The sequence below is a fragment of the Octopus sinensis genome, linkage group LG10 (assembly GCF_006345805.1).
Source record: "Octopus sinensis linkage group LG10, ASM634580v1, whole genome shotgun sequence".
NCBI lineage: Eukaryota > Metazoa > Mollusca > Cephalopoda > Octopoda > Octopodidae > Octopus > Octopus sinensis.
Window position 1 is genome coordinate 44,475,936 of NC_043006.1, and position 20,740 is coordinate 44,496,675.

Sequence of the window (20,740 nt, forward strand, 5' to 3'; positions counted from 1 at the left end):
GTGAAATGCATTGTGGCATTTCATCTGTCTTTACGTTCTGAGTTCAGATTTTGCCGTGGTTGACTTTGCCTTTCATCCTTCGGGGTTGATAAAATAAGTACCAGTTGAGTACGAGGGGTGTGTGTCAAAGTAATTGACTTACCCCCTTCCCCGAAATTACTGGCTTTGTGCCAAAATTTGAAGTCATCATCAAAGGCAGCAAGCTGGCAGAATTGTTAGCACACCAGGCAAAATGCTTTGTGGAATTTCATCCATATTTATGTCCTGAGTTCAAATTCTGTTCTTTTATCCTTTTGGGTGAATAAAGTACCAGTCAAGCACTGGGGTTGATTTGATGACCATCCCTCTCCCCTCAAATGTCAGGCCTTGTGCCTATAGTAGAAAGGATTATTATTATTCAGTAGTTTTATTTTTATGATGTAATTAACTTACCCCTTCTCCTGAAATTGCTGGCCTTGTGCCAGAAATTGAAGCCAGTATTATTATTAAATTGCATGCCATAGTATATAATAGCAATTTCCAGTGACTTGTTAATAACCTATTCAATATAGGTGTAGGAGTGGCTGTGTGATAAGTAGCTTGCTTACAAACCACATGGTTCCGGGTTCAGTCCCACTGCGTGGCACCTTGGGCAAGTGTCTTCTACTATAGCCTCGGGCCGACCAAAGCCTTGTGAGTGGATTTGGCAGGTAGGTGTGTGTCTGAGTTTGTCCCCGCAACATCACTTGACAACTGATGCTGGTGTGTTTACGTCTCTGTAACTTAGCGGTTCGGCAAAAGAGACCGATAGAATAAGCACTAGGCTTACAAAGAATAAGTCCTGGGGTCGATTTGCTCGACTAAAGGCAGTGCTCCAACATGGGCACAGTCACATGACAAGTAAAAGAGTAAAATGAAAAGTGTATGTAAGTACTGCATCTCTTTTTCACATGTCTCTCTAATGTTCCTCACAAATATATATGACCAATTTTTTTTAGGGGCCCACACCAAAAAAAGTAAAACACAAATGAGTTAAAGAGAAAATATTTATAGAAGGAAGACTGTTGGGGACTGTATGTGGCCCTAGGAGCCACTGTTGATAACTGATGGTCTGTTAAACATGCTGAGATCTACATTATTATACAGTTAGTGATAAAGATAAAAACTAAAAATGTTAGGTTGCAAAAATTGACTGGATCTAGAGGAAATAAATAGTTGACCAAGGGATATATGACATTTAATTAACTGTGGGCGCAACTGTTTTCATTGCAAGACATGTTATATCCATTCTAATTTGTTACCATATTTTAAGCAGTAATAGATTCTTTTAACTTTTTTTTTGGCTTATGCTTGAGACAGATATTTACCTCTTAAAATCTCGTGTTACCTCTAATGTTATAAGAACTTCATTAAGATTATTAATTTTAATTTAAACATTAGAGGTAATCACAAACTAGGTGAGGGGGACGAAGAGGTTTAAGATAAGTTTTTTTTTTAAAGGAAGATTTGGCTGTTATGTTGAACAGACTAAAAAAAAACATGTTGAAGCTTTGAAGTTTAAATTTTTGTTTATTATTATTATCATTATTACTACTTTGTATTGCTCTCTGGGCAGGAGCATTTAAAGTTAATGCTAGTTGGTTTTACAACTTCACTGTTAAACCTTTTGGTAGACTTATCCTAAGTTTTTCTACTTTGCAGTCATTGCATCACAGTCACATTTTGTGATAACTTCACTTTCATTTTGTAAATATTCCATAACTATTACTGGCTAATGTTGTAAATTCAAAAAAATTTATAGCATCCTCCAAGACAATGCTGGTGGTACTTCAGTTACTAATTCATTGGCTAAGCATAAGTTATTCATTCATTGTAGAGTAGGTTTAAGATAAGTTTTTTTTAAAGGAAGATTTGGCTGTTATGTTGAACAGACTAATTAAATTTGGTTTAAAATTTTTTTCTTTTTTCAAATAAAACTGATTTTAAGAGAGATTAAAGAAAAAGAAACATATTGCCTTAAATCTTTTGTAAAATGCGCCAGCATTTTAGTTGGTAGCAAAAATTACTTGTAGGGCTAACTTGGTGCAAGAAGCACATATATAACTGAATTGACCAATTTGGTTGTTTGTGACATCTCATGAACATGACGGAGCTGGGAAAGTTACTCAGATTCTTATTGTTTTGTACATCCCCCCCATTACAAAACTCATTTGTCAAATTGATTGAAAATTGTAAATAAAACTTTTACTAATTTGAATTATTATATTGGAAATGCTGATTCCTTGTACAAATCTACTCCCCTTTTTATTTTATTTATTTTTTTTTTTTTTTGCATCCTTCACTTAAATAACTGTATATATTTTCAGAATAAATCCAGATTATATTTTTTTGTTGTGTGAATTTATTTTGTGAATGCACATCCCTGCTTTTTTTTAAGGGTGCTCCAGCATGGCCACAGTCAAATGACTGAAACAAGTAAAAGATAACAGAGAATGTAGTTTAACAAAGAAATTTTATTTAATTTCAGCTCAAATGACATAGCTTATTTTAAGTTAAAAAAAAAAATTCTAATCAAAAAACAAATACATCTACATGAATGTCTCTGCATGAAACAAAGACATGGAAAATAAAGGTAAAAAAAAAGATAAAAATAAAGAGAGGCAAGGAAGTTTAGATCATTTTGGAAGCATTATCATGCTGTCACAGCCATAACCTAGAGACATTATTTATATAAACAGTTGGAAACAAAGGGTTCATCAGAACATAATGATTTGTCAAAACTGACCAAATAGCTTTTGATAGATATTTTGATTATGTGACATCTGTATTTCGTAGTAGCTGCAATATTTAACACATGACCCATGTGGAGGTATCTCATATTTCTCAAGTGCAATATAGAAAATGTTTTGACTCCATTTTAAAATTTTAATCTTTTTTCTTTTTTGGTTTAATCGTTTAGGAACAATATAGATGTGTTAAGTATGTATGTGTTGGATGAGAACGTCGACCTTAGAGTTCTCGGTGGGAGGTAATAAGCAGAGAACTGTAGGATTTGACGAGTGAAATGGTTTGAGGATAAGATAGGTAACGTTTTGGAAGTAACAATTGAAATGAAATGTCTACTAAATGAGTGTTATTGGTAAGTTTAGCACATGTTGGAAATGTGTACAAATGAGCAATATAAAAAGACTTGAGATTCAGAAGAGAAGAGCAAAAATTATCCATGTTTGCTATATATACATACATACATAAATACATGCATGTATACATATATATGTATACAGACATAAACGTGTGTACATACACATACATAAACATATATACATATAAATACACAAAAAAACTTTTTCTTCTTCAAAACAGCAGTTTACTTTCAAGGATGGGTGTTGTTGGACTGATGAAATATTTAGAAGCTGGACCTCCTAATTTCAGGAAGACTGAATTTATATTTTCTTTTTTTTTTTTTTTCATGGAAAGTCAAAAACGAAAAAAAAGTGTTAACCTTGTCTTATTCCCCTTTATTTAACATGATATTGAAGCAAATTGAAAAGGAAGTGAACATTCAGATCTATAATTGCTCTCAAACATAGTTCATCATATCAAATTTTCTTTAAAATCAGAAAATCGTTAATTCTTCCAAATTAACTTTATTTTTAGTTTGACATAATTTAACTTACAATTGATGAGTGGTTTTTAATTTAGATTACCTTAAAACAGGCGGTCAAGGGCAATCTTAGAAGGGTTGGTATCAAAAGGATTAAGAAAAGAGGTCCTCATATTTGAATGAGTATGATGTTGGCCTTACAAAATAATTATTGGTAGTTTGTATCCTGCTGATGCTAATATGTAACTGATACGATGCTGAATTCTTATTGACTTAGTCTACTTTTCTGCAAAGAGCCTTCATGTAAATGATCAACATACTAGTAATAGTAAACAAACTCACCTCAAATCACACCCACCTACACGAGAGGACCACATTGGACTCTGTAGTCCTTGATATATATATATATATAAAGTCGAGATGATCATGGCTGGAATGCCTTTGATCAGGATTAATCTAGAGCTAAACAAGCAAGACTATAATTAAGAATTTTATGTCCATGCTCTGCTGAGTTGAAAAGTTCTTACAACTAGAACTCTACTGGATTCAGGGAAATGCCTTAATTAGCATATTTCCTTATCTTGACTTGACAGTAAACATCTCAGAGACATAATTTGGATAGAACTATGAAATAAGGAGTTTGCTCAAATTAGCTTTAATCGACATGGCTGTGTAGTTAAGAAGCTTGTTTTGCAACCAGTGGTTTCAGGTTCAGTCACAGTGCATGGCACCTTGGGCAAGTGTCTTCTACATCACCGGGCTGACCAATGCCTTGTGAGTGTGTCATTGTGTTTGTTTACCACCCCATCATTGCTTGATAACTAATGCTAGTTTGTTTTACATTCCCAAAACTTAGAGGTTCAGCAAAAGGGATTGATGGAATAAGTAACAGACATTAAAAAACATAAGCAAGGGTGTTGATTTATTCAACTAAAAACCTTCAAGATGGTTTTTATTCCAGCATGGCCACACTTCAGTAACTGAAACAAGTAAAAAAAAAAGTATTATCCTGAATGAGTAAATCTCAACTTCCCACCTGTATCATTACTCTAGACATACCCTAACAAAAATCTAGATCACCCTCCCCCCCAAAAAATCCCTCTTGTCAACAATCCATGCACAGCTTTTTTAGCAGTCAGTACCTCACCCTGGCTATATGTCGGTTTTAAAACCACAACAGATAAACAAATCCGTCAGAGATGATATCATCGTTCTAACAGCAGTGTATTGTCTGATATTAAGTAAATGGCATCACGATGAAGTTATGAATGAGACAAGATGGAAACAAGACAAGGTTAGCAGTGGCTCTTACTACAACACTGAAGTGCTGTAATAACGCCGCACACGATAGATCGATGATAATTCCTCAATAGCTGTAAGAGTAAATAACAAAAATATATGTAACGAGATTCTCCTCCCCACTAAGTATCTAGCAGAGGATGGTGTTGGTGAACGTAGGTGGTGAAGACTGGCAGGTATCATGAGACGTTTGAAAAGAGACATTAAAGGTTACAGACATGACAGTCTGATACCATCTCTGCAAAGTTTAAATGGTTGTCAAGTTTTCCTTATAAAGTTAGACAGTGCCTTTGAAATGGATGAAGTGTAGATGGGATTTTTGATTGTCTGTGTGTATAGATATACATGTTTGCCTGTGTCTACAGAGATATATATTTCTGTATATGTATGTGTGTGCTTTTGTATGATTACATACATTCATTACATATATATGTATGTGTGTGAGTGTGTATGTATAACTGAAGAACATGCAGAGTCTGGATATTCGACATGTTGTTTGCCTGGGTTATTAAAAACATGTGTAGAGTAAGTGTATATATGTACACAGTGTAAAGGAATGTGTATTTGTGTACCTTAAAGGAATGTGTATACTGTAGTGATTGATGGTAGATAAATAACTTTATTAATTCTGTAAGAAAATATGAGCATCTTTCCAGGTAAAATTGTTACCATTATCTATAGAGTGTCTCAATTTTTCAGCAATCATCTTATGATGTTGCCATTCGTATTTCCATTTATCAGAATCAACTCTTTGACTTTGAGCATTGAATTGAATTGGTGCTGGACAGCCATAGTGTTCTAATGTAGCCTGGTAAACTTTAGGCATTTTCCCTTCTTTTTCCAGTCTCATATTCTCATGTACCCGTTGGCAAACAAAACACTGAAAGCCTTCGATGTAGCTAATACCACTGTCATGCATGACCTCTTCATCTGATGTATCCCATTCTCGGTGAGCCATCAAATCCTTTAGATATTTGTTGGTGATACCAGTCTTCTTCCATTGTAAATATTTCTCATATTCTTCATCATTTCTGTTAAGGTAGAGTAAATATTTAGCCAGACTTTCTGCTGTGTCAAAGTCGTCAATGATAATAGCTGACTTTTCATGAGGGAGGAAATCCTGTAAAGAAAGTGTTACAAAAATATTTACATATTTTTTTTCATTTCTTCATTTTTTTTGATTGGTTAAAACAGAAGCTTATCCCAGATTACATTTTATGAAGCAGATGAGAAATAGCTTTCTTTACTTTGAACAGGCTGCTGATTCAAGGTAGATCTGAGTACAATTTAAACCCAAATCTCTGCTTCAACCAGTTGCTACATCAACTCTGGATAACTTTCTACCTGACATAGTAGTAGCATTAAGCAGTGATGAGAAATAAAAAAAAAAACACAAAAAAAACTTTAAATTAGTTCAAATATGTTTGTGACATTATCTACATTTGACAGATATTTGTCCTCATCTTGTCTGTTGTTAATACATTTTGGCTGATATACCTTCCAGCCTTCATCAAGTATCCTAGGGAAGTTTGGAACCTGGGTTTTCATTCCTAAGGTATTTTTCAATGTTATCATCATCATCACCATTATTATTATTCAGGTCACTGCCTGGAATTGAACTCAGAATCTTGGGGTTAGTAGCCAGCACTCTTAACCACTATGCCCATGGGCATATGGCATAGTGGGTTTGTGACATATTTTAACTTCTAAAGGTAATTTCACTGCAGTCTACTGAAGGAAAAGACTCTCACAGATGATAAAAGGTGTAAAAACATCATATCTATCTTCCTACTGAGGAAGCTTAAGGAGCCAGAAATGCATCTAGGACTCCAGTAGAGGATTATACTGAGAAAATAAGGTGTTTTTTACACCTTTTACCATAAGCAAGAATCTTTTTTTCTCCACAGTAAACTGCAGTGAAATTTCCCTTAGAAGTTAAAACATATTAAAAAACATATCTGAACTAACTTAAAGTTTGTTTACATCTGATATGTTTCAACTTTTACCACTCAAGCAAAGAGTCAACATTTTAAAGTTATAAGCATCTAATCTAACTGTTCTTGGCACAGAAATGTTGACTCTTTGCTTCAAATTTGTCCTTTTATAATTATTTTATTACAGAAATGAGGAATTGTGTTGCATATAAATTACTCAAAGAGTAGCAGAAACACATCTGAAGAAGATCCTTTTGATTATCAATTAATTAATTGATAATTGAAATTGAGGATGGTTTGAGACTAATTGATTGGATCAGTTTATAGAAAAAGGAGAACAGCATTAACTTGAAATAAACTGTTCTGTAGATATTCACCATCATCCATGGAACTTATAAATGATAGCCTGTAGAATATTGGGTTTTAAAAAAATCCTTGGATAAAAAAAACAGGTTAAGGTTGCCCATGGGATTTGAACACGCATCTTCTATGAACATAAAATAATCTGCTGTGGTTTTTGATTTACAAAATATGGAGGGGGGGGCTTTATAAAAGACAATTGAGAGAAAGGGGGTGCTGAGTGAGAAAAGATTTACAACCACTGATCTTGACCAACTTAACATTCTGTGCCTTAATAAACCAATGATGATGATTATGGAGGTCATCAATCATCATCATTTAACGACCGTTTTCCATGCTGGCATGGGTTGGACGGTTTGACTGAAAACTAGTAAGCTGGGGAGCTGCACCAAGTTCAGATCTGATTTGGCAAGGTTTCTACAACTGGATGCCCTTCCTGGATGCCAACCACTCTGAGAATGTAGTGGATGTTTTACATGCCACTGGTATGAGTACCATTGACCTGGCACTGACATTGGCCACGACTACGGTCTCATTTGGATTGACAGGTTTATACAGCATGGTATATTGTCAAAGGTCTTGGTCACCCGTCACTGCCTCCATGTGGCCAAATACTCAAATGGTGCTTTTTACGTGCCACCAGCACAGGTGCTAGTCAGAAGGCCCTGGCATGAGCTATGACTATGATTCCACTTGGCTTGATAAGTCTCCACAAGCACAGCATAGTGCCCAACATCGAAAGGGCATGTTGATGGTAATTTTTAATGGTCAAAATAAAAATATTTAGAGGAACATGTCGCAAAAGCTTGAGATTTATATAGGGAAATATATTGTACACCAGTCTCTTTGGAGGCGTGGGTTCGAATCCCGCCACTGCCAAGAGCAATTTTTTACTACACTCACGGAGTGGTTGGCGTTAGGAAGAGCATCCAGCTGTAGAAACATAGCCAGATCAGACTGGAGCCTGGTGTAGCCTCCTGGCTTCCCAGACCCCAGTCAAACCGTCCAACCCATGCTAGCATGGAAAACGGACGTTAAACGATGATGATGATATTTTAGCTGCATCATTGGATAAAACAGCTAACCATATTAGGCTGAGTTTAGCTGATTAAGAAACGAGATGGCTGTGCCCAACATGTTTAGTGTAGCACAAGGTAGTAAAGGGACTTCCTTCTTTTACATCTGTTTTACATAATGTAAACAAATCTATTTTTGAATAGTGAGAGACTTACTCTAACTTTGCTGGAGCCAAGAATTACCGGTACAGTTCCAACCATAAGAGGGCGCCACAGTTTCTCAGTCATATAGTCATCACAGATTCCATTTTCCATTGAAAAAGCAAACTTGTATTTAGCAATAAGCTTGTAAAAGTCCTTATGAGACATTCCATTGATTGGGTCAACTAAACTGAAATGGTAAACAAAGAAATAATTAAGAAAAAAACCAAACAGAATAGTAATTATTAAAAACACAAACAAAACTTCTCAATATGATTCCATACTCTTGATATCAAGAAATGGAATATGGAGTGAAACTAAATTATTTTTGAAGGCAAAATTACAGAAATTTTTTCACATTATTTTTAAATATATATGAGTAGAGAAAAAAAAAAGGTGTCTTCTTTTACTTGTTTCAGTCGTGGGATTGTGGCCATGCTGGGGCACTGCCTTGAAGGATTTAATCAAACAAACTATCCCCAGTATTTATCTATTTATTTTTTTTAAAGTCTCATATTTATTCTCTCAGTCTCTTTTTCCAAACTATTTAATTACAGGGATGTAAACAAACCAACACTGGTTGCCAAGTGGTGAAGCAAACAAATACACACACACACACACACACACAAATACTCAGCTGTAGAAGCTATGCTTAAAGCAGACATTAGAGCACAATGTAGTCCTTGGGGCCATCAGATCTTGTCAAACCAGCTAACCCATGCCAGCAAGGCACATGGACATTAAATGATGATAATGATATATATATTACTGGGAAACTGGGAGAGTGGCTGCATGATTTTCTGAATGGCAGGAGTCAGACAGTTGTAGGCAATGGTGCTCACTCTGAAGAGACATCAATTCTCAGTGGAGTCGTATATATATATATGTGTGTATATGTATGATTGTGTGTCTGTGTTTGTACCCCCAATGTCGCTTGACAACCGATGCTAGTGTGTTTATGTCCCCGTAACTTACAGTTCGGCAAAAGAGACTGACAGAATAAGTACTAGGCTTACAAACAATAAGTCCTGGAGTCGATTTGTTCGACTAAAAACAGTGCCCCAGCATGGCCATTGTCAAATGACTGAAACGAATAAAAGAGTAAAAGCTAAATATATTCTTGTAGGAAATTAAATGAACTAAAACAACCTTAATGAATCCAACTGAAATCTCAACATCTATTCAAACGAGCTATTGAGTTCAGTATCCTAAACCAAGGATTCACAACATTATCATCACCATCGTCATTTTGATCTTCTCCCTTACTTTCCTGGTTGTTTTCACCAGTTTTAGTGTCAAACTGACAACTAGGCTGGGAGAAATGGGACTCGTTAAGGATATTTTCATCAGTGTCACTGTCGGACATGGTTAAAGTTCATGATGCTCACCTGGAACACAAAAAAAAAACAATCGATGTAAAACCACAGTATATAGGAACTTCAACCATGTTTCGTGGTCTTCTACCACAACAGCTCCTTTATAGGATCCAGTTAGCTGAAGACATCATCAAGAGGAACTACGTCAGGTTTCGGCCCCTACTCCTCTACCGTTTTGATGTGGCAGGGCCCCCCTCTTTCGAAGGTGTCTTCAGCTCTGGTGTTTGGTGCATGTCTTCTTTCTTCTGTTCCCTGGCCTCTTCGATGTAGCATCAACGAGTGTCAGCGGGCAACTGACTGCCTTGTCAAATTTTTTTCCCTTTAAATACCTGCCGCTAGGCTCCAGCAGACAGCCCTAGCAAGTTGTCACATGACACTGTCTCAACTTTAACTGACCAATGAAGGCGCATAGTCTTAGCCCTCGCATTCTCTAAACGAGACAGTCGCCTGTCAATCAGCGAAGCTAAATCAGTGTCAGCTTGTCTCACCTAGTGATGTTATTTTCCTACCGGAATGTTATGACTTTCAAGCCATTTTTGGTCTTCCCACTTCAACCATATATAGAAGCTGGCTTTTTCGACCGCCTCCTGTACTCTCCGTATTAGTTTTCTCAGCTCTGAGCTAGAAAAAACAAGTCTTCTTTTGAATAGCATTGTCATTTTTCTTTCAATGAAGCCCCTTGGAAGCCACCTTTGAAAGGCCCAATCTAATTGGCTGGTATGAAAACCAGCCAGCTAATCTTGAGGCTTGTACCATTCGGCCAACAGACTGGCCCCAATTGTCTTCTTTGTTGTTTGATTTTTTTCAGCCAAGAGACCAGCCTTGCTGTCTCCTAAGTGTTAAAGAAAAAAAAATTGATAAACGAAAGTATATACATAAAAGGCTACTTACTGCTTTGGTAAATCTTTGTTATGGAGGCAGCTGCCATACGAATCAATTTTCATATATTTCTGTAAATATTTCACATAGGTGTCCCTGTCGGAGGGAGTGTCACAGTCACTGTGAACATATAAAATGGGAGCAAGTTCACTTTGGTATCTTGTCTTTTCCGATGTTGGTAGGAGATAAGTTGTATCTTGAAGCCATTCAAGTGTAGGTAAATGCTGTGTGGAAATGGGGTAGTCTGATTCTCGTCGAAACGTACACGTATGATTAAACAAAGTCATGATGGGTTTGTGAGAAAAGAGGTAATTGTTCTTTGGTGACTCTTCGTGTAAAAGTGCCCATTCATGATGAGGTTTTCTTGGCAAAGGTAAATCATTGGGAGTGAAATCTGTGCCATAAAACATAAAAACCTACAAAATTTGAGAAAAAAAAAGAAAAGCATCAGTGATATCCTTTGTTTAAATACAAGATAATTTTGGGGCTATTGCAAAAGGTACAAGCTCATAGAACCATGCAGTGGGACCAAACTCAAAACCATGTGCTTGGGAAGCAAACTTCTTAACCACACAGCCACACTTTATTTATTGGCACGTAAAAAGCACCAACTGATCATGGCCGTTGCCAGCACCCCCTGGCACATAAAAACCACCCACTACACTCACGGAGTGGTTGGTGTTAGGAAGGGCATCCAGCTGTAGAAACACTGCCAGATCAGACTGGAGCCTGGTGCCGCCTCCTGGTTTCCCAGAACCGGTCGAACCGTCTAACCCATGCTAGCATGGAAAACGGACGTTAAACGATGATGATGATGATATATATATATATATATATATATATATATATTATATATATAGAACCTGTAAATATATATAAATATAATATATATATAATTCCAAAAGAGTTAGAGGTTGTTAATCCAACCAACTAAGGGATAATATCTATCCAATATACTGCTGGTAGAATACCCAATTATTAATGCACAATTGTTTTTTTTTATTTGCATGGCAATTACAGTACTGAATGTAATAAATGGGTGAGGGTAAAAAAAGTTTTTTACCTTTAATTTATACAGCAATAAGAAAATGGAGGGGATCACGAGGTGGTATTCATCAATTTTTAAACATTATATTATGTCTATTTATTTAAAAATAAAATGATTATAATAATATACATACATGTATAGCATATTATGCTTTATATATACAATATATGTAAAGCATAATATGCTATACATGTATGTATATTGTTATAATGGTATTTTTTAAAAAATAAATAGACATAATATAATGTCTAAAAGTTGATGAATACCACTTCTTGATCCCCTCCGTTTTCTTATTGTAGTATATATATATTTAGTATACACACTATCTATATCTATAAGATTCACTGTGTATGTGTGTGTTTCCTCTATGCACAGCCAAACTGCTGGATCAATCTGTACCAAATTTGGCATGAAGGTTTTTCATTACTCAGGGAAGGTTCTAGCAGGAGGTCAAATTTTGGCCCTTGCCCATATAGGGGGCTGCAGCCCTTCCCTATACAATCCTCCTGATTTTTTTTTCAGCAGTATAATACTGTTTCACTTTTATCTACAAAATTCACTGTGTGTGTGTGTAGCATGTCAGATGGAGTCTCAATACAGATGGGAGATGATACTTGCCCCAAATTTCCAAATGAATTAATGGCACATGCTGCTCAGGCAGTAAGGTAAGATTACCAGCATTACCTGCTCCTCCTCAACCTCATATATATTTTCTGGAAGGCACTTCCATTTAGTCAAAGGATTTTCTGAACAATATCAGATAATACAATTCTGCATTTCAAACAACATTGTTTGGGGCATCTAAGGAGATAGTTGAACGTGGATTTACACCAATGTTTAAGGGCAAGTCTATCACCTCATTGCTTCCTTGTTACCCGCAAATGAACACTTATACTTCTTCCAAATTTACTTTAGGCATGATGTAAGACAACAAACCTGAAGGAGGTGTCAAAACTTCAGACAATGGGTTGTATTAGATGCAGTGCTGACTGCTGCAAATGAGAGCATATTCACTGACAGCTTTTTGGTGCATTCAAAAATCACATACCTCCCACCCCCAATTTCCATGACAGGTTAGGGCCTGCAATACTCCAAACAGAGGCATGACATGTCACTTAGTCAAATTAGCCCATCATTTACTCTACAAATGTTTTGTCGTCAATGCTGCACTTTCCCATATCACCTGTTTCAATATAACTGTAATATATATACAAAATATGCCATTTTAATCCCAAGCAATGCCGGGTATCTCTGATCTGATCTGATCTCTCTCTCTCTCTCTCTCTATATATATATATATATAGATGAGAGAGAGAGAGAGAGAGAGAGAGTACCTGTAAATAGCATAGTATGTCTGCATGTGCAAATCCAAGAACAGGAAAAAACAACTAAAGTCAATTAGATGTATACAGTAAATATATTAGATTAATTATTTCTTTATTGCCTACAAGGGGCTAAACATAGAGGGGACAAAAAAGGACAGATAAAGGGATTAAGTCAATTTCATCGACCCCAATGCGTAACTGGTACTTATTTAATTAACCCCGAAAGGATGAAAGGCAAAGTCGACCTTGGTGGAATTTGAACTCAGAACGTAGTGGCAGATGAAATACTGCTAAGTATTTTGCCTAGGGTGCTAACGATTCAGCCAGCTCCCTGCCTTAAAATAAATATATTAGATTAATGCTTAGTGAAAGTTTTAGATGGAAAAATTGGAGTAGAAATGATATTTTGAGCATGGCACTTCATCAGATAGAGGACAGTCTTGAGAAGAGGCAAAAGAGGAAGCACTAGGTAAGTTTTTTTTTCATGCCACTGGCACTAGTGGAGCTTTTGAGTAACTTTCAAGACAAGAAAGAACAACAGGTAAAAAGAAGAGCTGCCTTCTCAACTGAGTGGTTGTGGTGGGATTATTTGAGAAAGTAGAGAGATTTTATACTAGGGAGAAGCAGAGGTAGAAATGTGTCTTGCTATTAAGAAGATATATGGCTGCGCTGCATTTATATATGGGTGGGTAGGAGTATCTGGAAAAAGGGTAAGATAGCAGAGATGGGGTGCCAGAGCAAGACCCTCAAAAAGCAACAGATGATATAGGCAGAAGATCAGGAGGAAGGTGTGTACCGGATGGGTAGAAGTTGTATGAGGTGGGGTAGAGGTAAATTTAGTGAGTGATGAACTGGAATGGTTGTGCGACGATGGGAAATATCAGTATGGGAAGAAAGAGAGATGAGGGTGGCTCAAGGATTATAGTTTAGGGAGAAGAAAATGATGAGTAAAGCATAGGAGTAGTGGGGAGAGAGATGTGGAGGTATATAAGGAGTAGCTATGGTGAGACATGAGAGTGGGAATGATAGCCAATATGCAATGTGTTAAGAGAAAGGGGGGTTAGCTGGAGGCATGAGGGAAGGAAGGAAGGAATGAACGAAGGCAATAACTTGTAGTACAAAGGGTTAGAGGAGGTAATGTGTCAAGGAGGGATGGTTGTTGGGTGAGGGGTGAGTAGGGTGATGAGATATGGGGAATGCTTGACAGGGGTCAGTATGGGTGTCGGGGCAGTGCCCAGCACATACAAACTCAGGCAAAATATCTATTATTCTTTTTATGTAATTCATGGTGAATAAAATCACAAGCCTGATGCACAAATGGCACACAAACAATGAAAACTACATTTTTCAGAACTTTAAAGCACTTGCAGATTAGTAAAAGACAAGTCTTTGGATTATAAAGACAGAGTGACATGACAGTTGTGTCATGTATATAAAGTTAGTTAATTTGAAAGGAGATCAGGAGTGAAAAGAAGAAAATGATTCGGTCCACTTACCTTTGTGTTTGGGTGATATTTATAATGTCTGTCTTCGGTGAACACACAAGTGACATTCTTGCACTTCAAAACATTGAACTGTTCACCAGTGAATTTAGTCCACCACACTATAATTGGATGAGCAATGTTTTCTTGAAGGGCATCTGCAGAGCCTAATTTATGATGGTCAACTTCTGGAATTTAATACAAGCCAAGCATGTTAGAGCTAAACAAATTCTTTCAAAAATATATGATACTTTTAATGAGAAGTTATAAATCTGACTGAACTTTAAATGGTGGGGAAAACGGATCTTTTCTCTTTGAACAGCAGATCGAGAAATTAATTTTTTGTAACTAAACACTTTCAAACTTCGGACACTGGTAGAAGGTGTCATATAAAAAACATCTTTTACTCTTAGTGTTGTTGAGAAAAGTTTATGTAATTCATTATTTAAGTACATTTAATAGTGTTGACCAAGGTGACCATTCCCTGGGTTTGAAAAAATAGTAATCTGGAAAGGCTTTGGAACTGATGGTTTCAGAAAATCAATATTGTACTTGTACCATAAGAACACTTTACCTTTTGACCCAGCTAATTAGTAAAGGGATACAAGATAACCATTAATGAACATCAACAAACTTTCAGTCTTTTTCGATTCTTAATAACAGCCATTTTTATGCGACACAAATGAATCTGTTCAAATTAAAACCAGCATACTCACTTTCAGAATTCCCACGGGGCATCTAGACATTATTTTATCACAATATATTTGGGATTTGAAAGATCAACACATCCATTTTCATATGAAATGGAAAACTTGGTATCATGCTAAAGTTTGCAACCAAATTTTCAACAGCTGTGATTTTTGCATCTCTGATGTCACAGGCATTAGGGTGAAATCAAAATGTTTCTTCCAAGTTCAGTCCCATTGGATGGTACCTTGGATGAGTTGTCTTCTGTTATAGCACTGGGCTGAAACAATACCTTTGTGAATGAATTTGGTAGACTGAAACTATAAGGAAGCCCATTGTGTATCATCATCATTTTAACATCCATTTTTCCATGACTGAAATGGTTTTCTATTGCTGGATACCCTTCCTGTCACCAACCTTCACAAGCAAAGTAATATTTCCCCCCAGGCCAGACATCTTCTCCCAGAATATTGGAAATGAATGACACTGCCTGTGTGACAGTGACACTCATTTACAGCCATATGAAGACAAGGAGGCACAAACATACTAACACTCACACACAAATATACACATATGTATGATGGGCTGCTTCTAGTTTCCAACTACCAAATCCACTCACAAGGCTTTGGTCAGCCTGAGGCTATAGTAGAAGACACTTGCCCAAGGTGCCACACAGTGGGATTGAATCCAGGACCATCATCATTGTTTAACACCCTCCTTCCATGATGGCATGGGTTGGACAGTTTGACAGGAGCTAGCCAGGCAGGAGCCTGTGTCAAGCTTCTGGGTCTGTTTTGGCAGGGTTTTTACAACTGGATGCCCTTTGTAACACCAACCAATCTATAGAGTGGGCCAATTGTTTTTTACATGGCACTTGCACAATCGAGGTTAGTTTTGGAATGGTTTTTACAGGTGGATGTCCTTCCAAATGCCAACCACTTTACAGTGTAGTTGGGAAACAAGTTTCTTACTACACAGTCATGCCTGCACCTATATATGTGTGTGTTGTTCCCTTCCACTACTTGACAATTTTTTTTTTCTTAGAATGTTTAAGGGAAGATCTATTGATATGTAAACATGTGTGACTGTGTGTGCATCATGTATACAGAATAACAGACAAACCGTCACAAGAACAAAATGTATGTGTGTAAGCCTAGATGTATGCGTGTGTGTTAAGAACATAGAAGAATGGCAATGAAGAAGCAGACAGTGAAAGAGTATAAGCATCAAAGTGAGAAGTTCAAAGACACAAGAACGAGAATACCAGTTTGTAGTCAATTGTACATGGTAGTTGAAATACTGTATCAAGATGTTGTGGCCATGATGCTGAGCCAGTTGTAGGTACATGTCGTTTGTGAGGTCGTGGTGTGAGGGTCACTAGGTAGTATATTAGCTGTTGATCTATGGTGAAGTAATTCACGAACAATGAAGTACTGGAACTTGGGTGAGTTGCTGGTTGAGCTGTGTATGTAGAGAGATGATGTTGATGATGTTAAGAAGATGATGGCGGTGATGAAAATGGAGGTTGCTGTAATACTGTTGGACGGGTGCTGCCGTCTGGCATTGTCACTGGAACTGGTTATGTCTTGCGTGGTCAGTGGCTAGACCTTAAAAGGTCTGGAACTGAAAGACCCACTACTTGACAATTGGTGTTGGTTTGTTTACATTCCTGGAACTTAACAGTTCAGCAAAAAGAGATTGATAGAGTAAGTACCCAGTACTTAAAGATAAATACTTAAAGAACAGAAATGCTTATTCTATAGAATAGAATAAGTACCCAGTACTTAAAGAATAGAAATACCTAGTACTTAAAGATAAGTACTGGGGATGATTTGTTTAACTAAACCCTTCAAGGATGTGCCCCAGCATGGCCACAGTCCAATGACTAACACAAGTAAAAGATTAAAAATACTTTGTTTTGTAATTAGATTTATATCATCACTACAGGAGACCTAAGTGTAGATCAAGAGTGAGATGGTTGGATAATATCCATGGTTTTGGAATCCAACCAGAAACTCTAATGATTGTTGCTTGTGACAAGACCCCCACCCACACTCCGGAGGAGGTGCCTGAGGACTCTACTCCCGCGACCCTTCCAGGAATAGCATGTGGAGAAAATGGATGGACAGACAGAAATTACATATCAAGGTGTAATTTATTTGCTTGATGATCGATGTTTCATTCAAACAGACTGACGATGATGAAGGGATATGGGCAGTAAGGGTAACTTAAAGATGATTTCGGAAGAATAAAAGAAATGAAATCTGAATCTATTAGGCTTACAGATGAATCAATTTAGTGTTAGGATAGTTCAGAATTTGTATTACAGGTATTTCCAAACAATCTCAACAAGGAAAAATAGTTGGACAAGGATAATGGAAAATACCTGATAAAAGAAAAGGTGAAAATTCATACCTTTGAAAACCATGGGTTCATTGATGAAGACCTTCTCCTCTCCAGTGATAAGCATCTGAAATTAAAAAAAAAACAAAATCAAAATCGATCAACATCAATGGAAATCGTAGCTGTGATACCAGTGCCGGTGGCACATAAGAGAACCATCCGATCGTGGCCATTACCAGCCTCGCCTGGCCTCCGTGCCGGTGGCATGTAAAAAGCACCATCTGATCGTAGCCGTTTGCCAGCCTCGTCTGGCACCTGTGCCGGTGGCACGTGAAAAGCAGCCACTACACTCATGGAGTGGTTGGCGTTAGGAAGGGCATCCAGCCATAGAAACATTGCCAGATCAGACTAAGCCTGGTGCAACCTTCTGGCTTCCCAGACCCCAGTTGAACCGTCCAACCCATGCCAGCATGGAAAGCGAATGCTAAACGATGAAATGTTTTATAACATGTTAAAACAAATGATAATGAAGGAAGTAATATTTTTCTCTTATAGCAAAGAGGACATTGGTTTTCTCCTATAAACTTCTTGATGCAGTTTGATGCTTGAAGATTCTTCTTAATTTTTTGAGGCGGTTAACTCTTTAGCATCTAAACTGGCCATAGCCGACTCAAATTTTACACCTGTTTTATATGCCTGACCATATTCAGCCTTTCACACTTACCCTACGATGTCAGACTAAAAATAAACAAGCACATCATTGAAACCTCAACTTTTTGACCCATATATATATATATATACAGTGGGAGGGAAATAAATATTCGTATATGTCAAAATTATTTATTTATTTAATTTCTAATGAACATAAATGGGATATACCAATACTATCTTTGCATAGACATGCATAAACTAAGAATATGCAAAAAAAAACTAATAAATTATAGTAACTAATGAATTTATATACAATTATAAATATTTAGGGGTGAAAAAAGTATTTGTACAGAACATAAATAACTGATAATTCTGATTTAATACTTCATAGCATAACCATTATTCAGTTCCACTTCAACCAATCTCTTGTAGTTCTTAATCAATGACTTGCATGTTTCATTAGGAATTTTTTCCCATTCTTCTTGACAAATTTTTTTCAAATCTGCAATGCACTTTGGGACTCTTGAATGAATTGTAATTTTCAAATAACACCACAAATTTTCAATGGGGTTTAAGCCAGGGGACTGGCTTGGCCATTCTAATAATTTTATATTGTGATCAACAATCCATTTTTTGATAGACTTCACCGTGTGCTTAGGGTCGTTATCCTGTTGTAAAACCTACCCTTCACAAAGCTGGAGCTTTTCTACAGAGTCCCATAAATTATTGTTCAAAATATTTTGGTACATCTCTGCATTCATTCTACCATCTATCACATGTTAATTGCCAGTACCCTTTGCAGAGAAACACCCCCACACCATGATGTTGCCACCTCCAAACTTAATGGTAGGAATTGTGTTTTATGGCGAATAGGTGGTACCATCTTTCCTCCAAACATGGCTACGCGAATTTCTTCCAAACAATTCAATTTTCGACTTGTCTGTCCATAGAACATTTTCCCAGAATGTATCAGATTTATCTTTATGTTCATAAACAAATTTTAAACGGGCATCCCTATGCCTTTTAGTTAACAGTGGTGTTTTTCTAGGAGAGCGTGACTTCAGTTCATTGCTGATTGTTCGTAGTGTAACTTAGTCCCTGAAGCTAACAAATCTTCTAGCAACTCCTTTCTGGTGATCATTGCATTTTTTTTCGATTCTTCACTTCATTTTTCTTAAAGATCAGGGGAAATCTTGCATGGTGCACCGGATCTTATTCTGTTTTCAACAGTTCCCGACTTTTTTATATCTTTGAATAAATGAAGATATGGTAGAAAATGGAATACAAAGGGTCTCTGGTATATTCCTGTAACTTTTACCTGCTTTCCACTGTTCAATAATTAAATTTTTCACTGAATTTGTAAATTCTTTACTTTTTGCCATTATTACGATACTACTTTATGTTGTCTCAGTGCTGAATGAAGAAGCTAGCGTTTTGACACTTAAAGATGACAACTGATAAGATTATTGGAACAAACGAGAAAGTTCTAGTAGAAAAAAAATTATTTGAACAGCATTTTGTGGCATAGAAAATCATAAATTTATTCTGTACGAGTACTTTTTTCACCCCAAAATATTTATAATTGTATATAAATTCATTAGTTACTATAATTTATTAGTTTCTTTTGCATATTCTTAGTTTATGCATGTGTATGCAAATATAGTATTGGTATATCCCATTTATGTTCATTAGAAATTAAATAAAGAATTTTGACATGTACGAATATTTATTACTCCCACTGTATATATACATATACCCATATATGCATATATATACATATTTACATATATACATACATATATACACATATATATACATACACGCACACATATATATATAAATATACATACACACACACACATATATAAATATACATACACACACACACATATATAAATATACATACACACACACACATATATAAATATACATACACACACATATAAATATACATACACACACACATAAATATACATACACACACACACACATAAATATACATACACACACACACACACATATATAAATATACATACACACACACACACATAAATATACATACACACACACACATAAATATACATACACCACACACACATAATATATATATATACACACACACATATATAAATATACATACACACACACACATATAAATATACATACACACACATATAAATATACATACACACACACATAATATACATACACACACACACACACATAAATATACATACACACACACACACACATATATAAATATACATACACACACACACACACATAAATATACATACACACACACACATAAATATACATACACACACACACATAAATATACATACACACACACACACATATATATATGGGAGGAGGATGGTGACACATACTGTCATATATATATATATATATATATATATATATATATATATGCATATCTATTATATAAAATCCATTCTGTCTGTCTGTGTGTATGTCTTCTAGGATCTTGGGCATCCTCCATCCTATTGTACTCAAATTTGATATGTAGATACTGACGGTATCAGAGCATGTATAA

The 20,740-nt window shown here is 36.2% G+C and overlaps 1 protein-coding gene and 1 long non-coding RNA gene across 2 annotated transcripts in view; one reads left to right on the top strand and one right to left on the bottom strand.

Moving 5' to 3' along the window:
* Positions 1-771: 771 nt before the first annotated feature.
* On the top strand, positions 772-2,274 carry LOC118765115. The gene is made up of 2 exons (XR_005000963.1): positions 772-1,871; positions 1,911-2,274. It is a non-coding gene; the product is annotated as an uncharacterized LOC118765115 (long non-coding RNA).
* Positions 2,275-3,409: 1,135 nt separating this feature from the next.
* The window catches only part of LOC115216668 (alpha-(1,3)-fucosyltransferase 10-like), a 25,319-nt gene continuing 7,988 nt past the window's right edge, over positions 3,410-20,740 (bottom strand). Inside the window, exons 2-6 of the mRNA XM_029786170.2 lie at positions 17,605-17,659; positions 14,518-14,690; positions 10,661-11,064; positions 8,409-8,583; positions 3,410-6,002 (exon numbers count right to left, since the gene is read on the bottom strand). Of these exons, the coding sequence (XP_029642030.1) occupies positions 5,505-6,002; positions 8,409-8,583; positions 10,661-11,064; positions 14,518-14,690; positions 17,605-17,659 (1,305 nt within the window). The 3' untranslated portion in view covers positions 3,410-5,504. The remainder of the gene's footprint in view (positions 6,003-8,408; positions 8,584-10,660; positions 11,065-14,517; positions 14,691-17,604; positions 17,660-20,740) is intronic.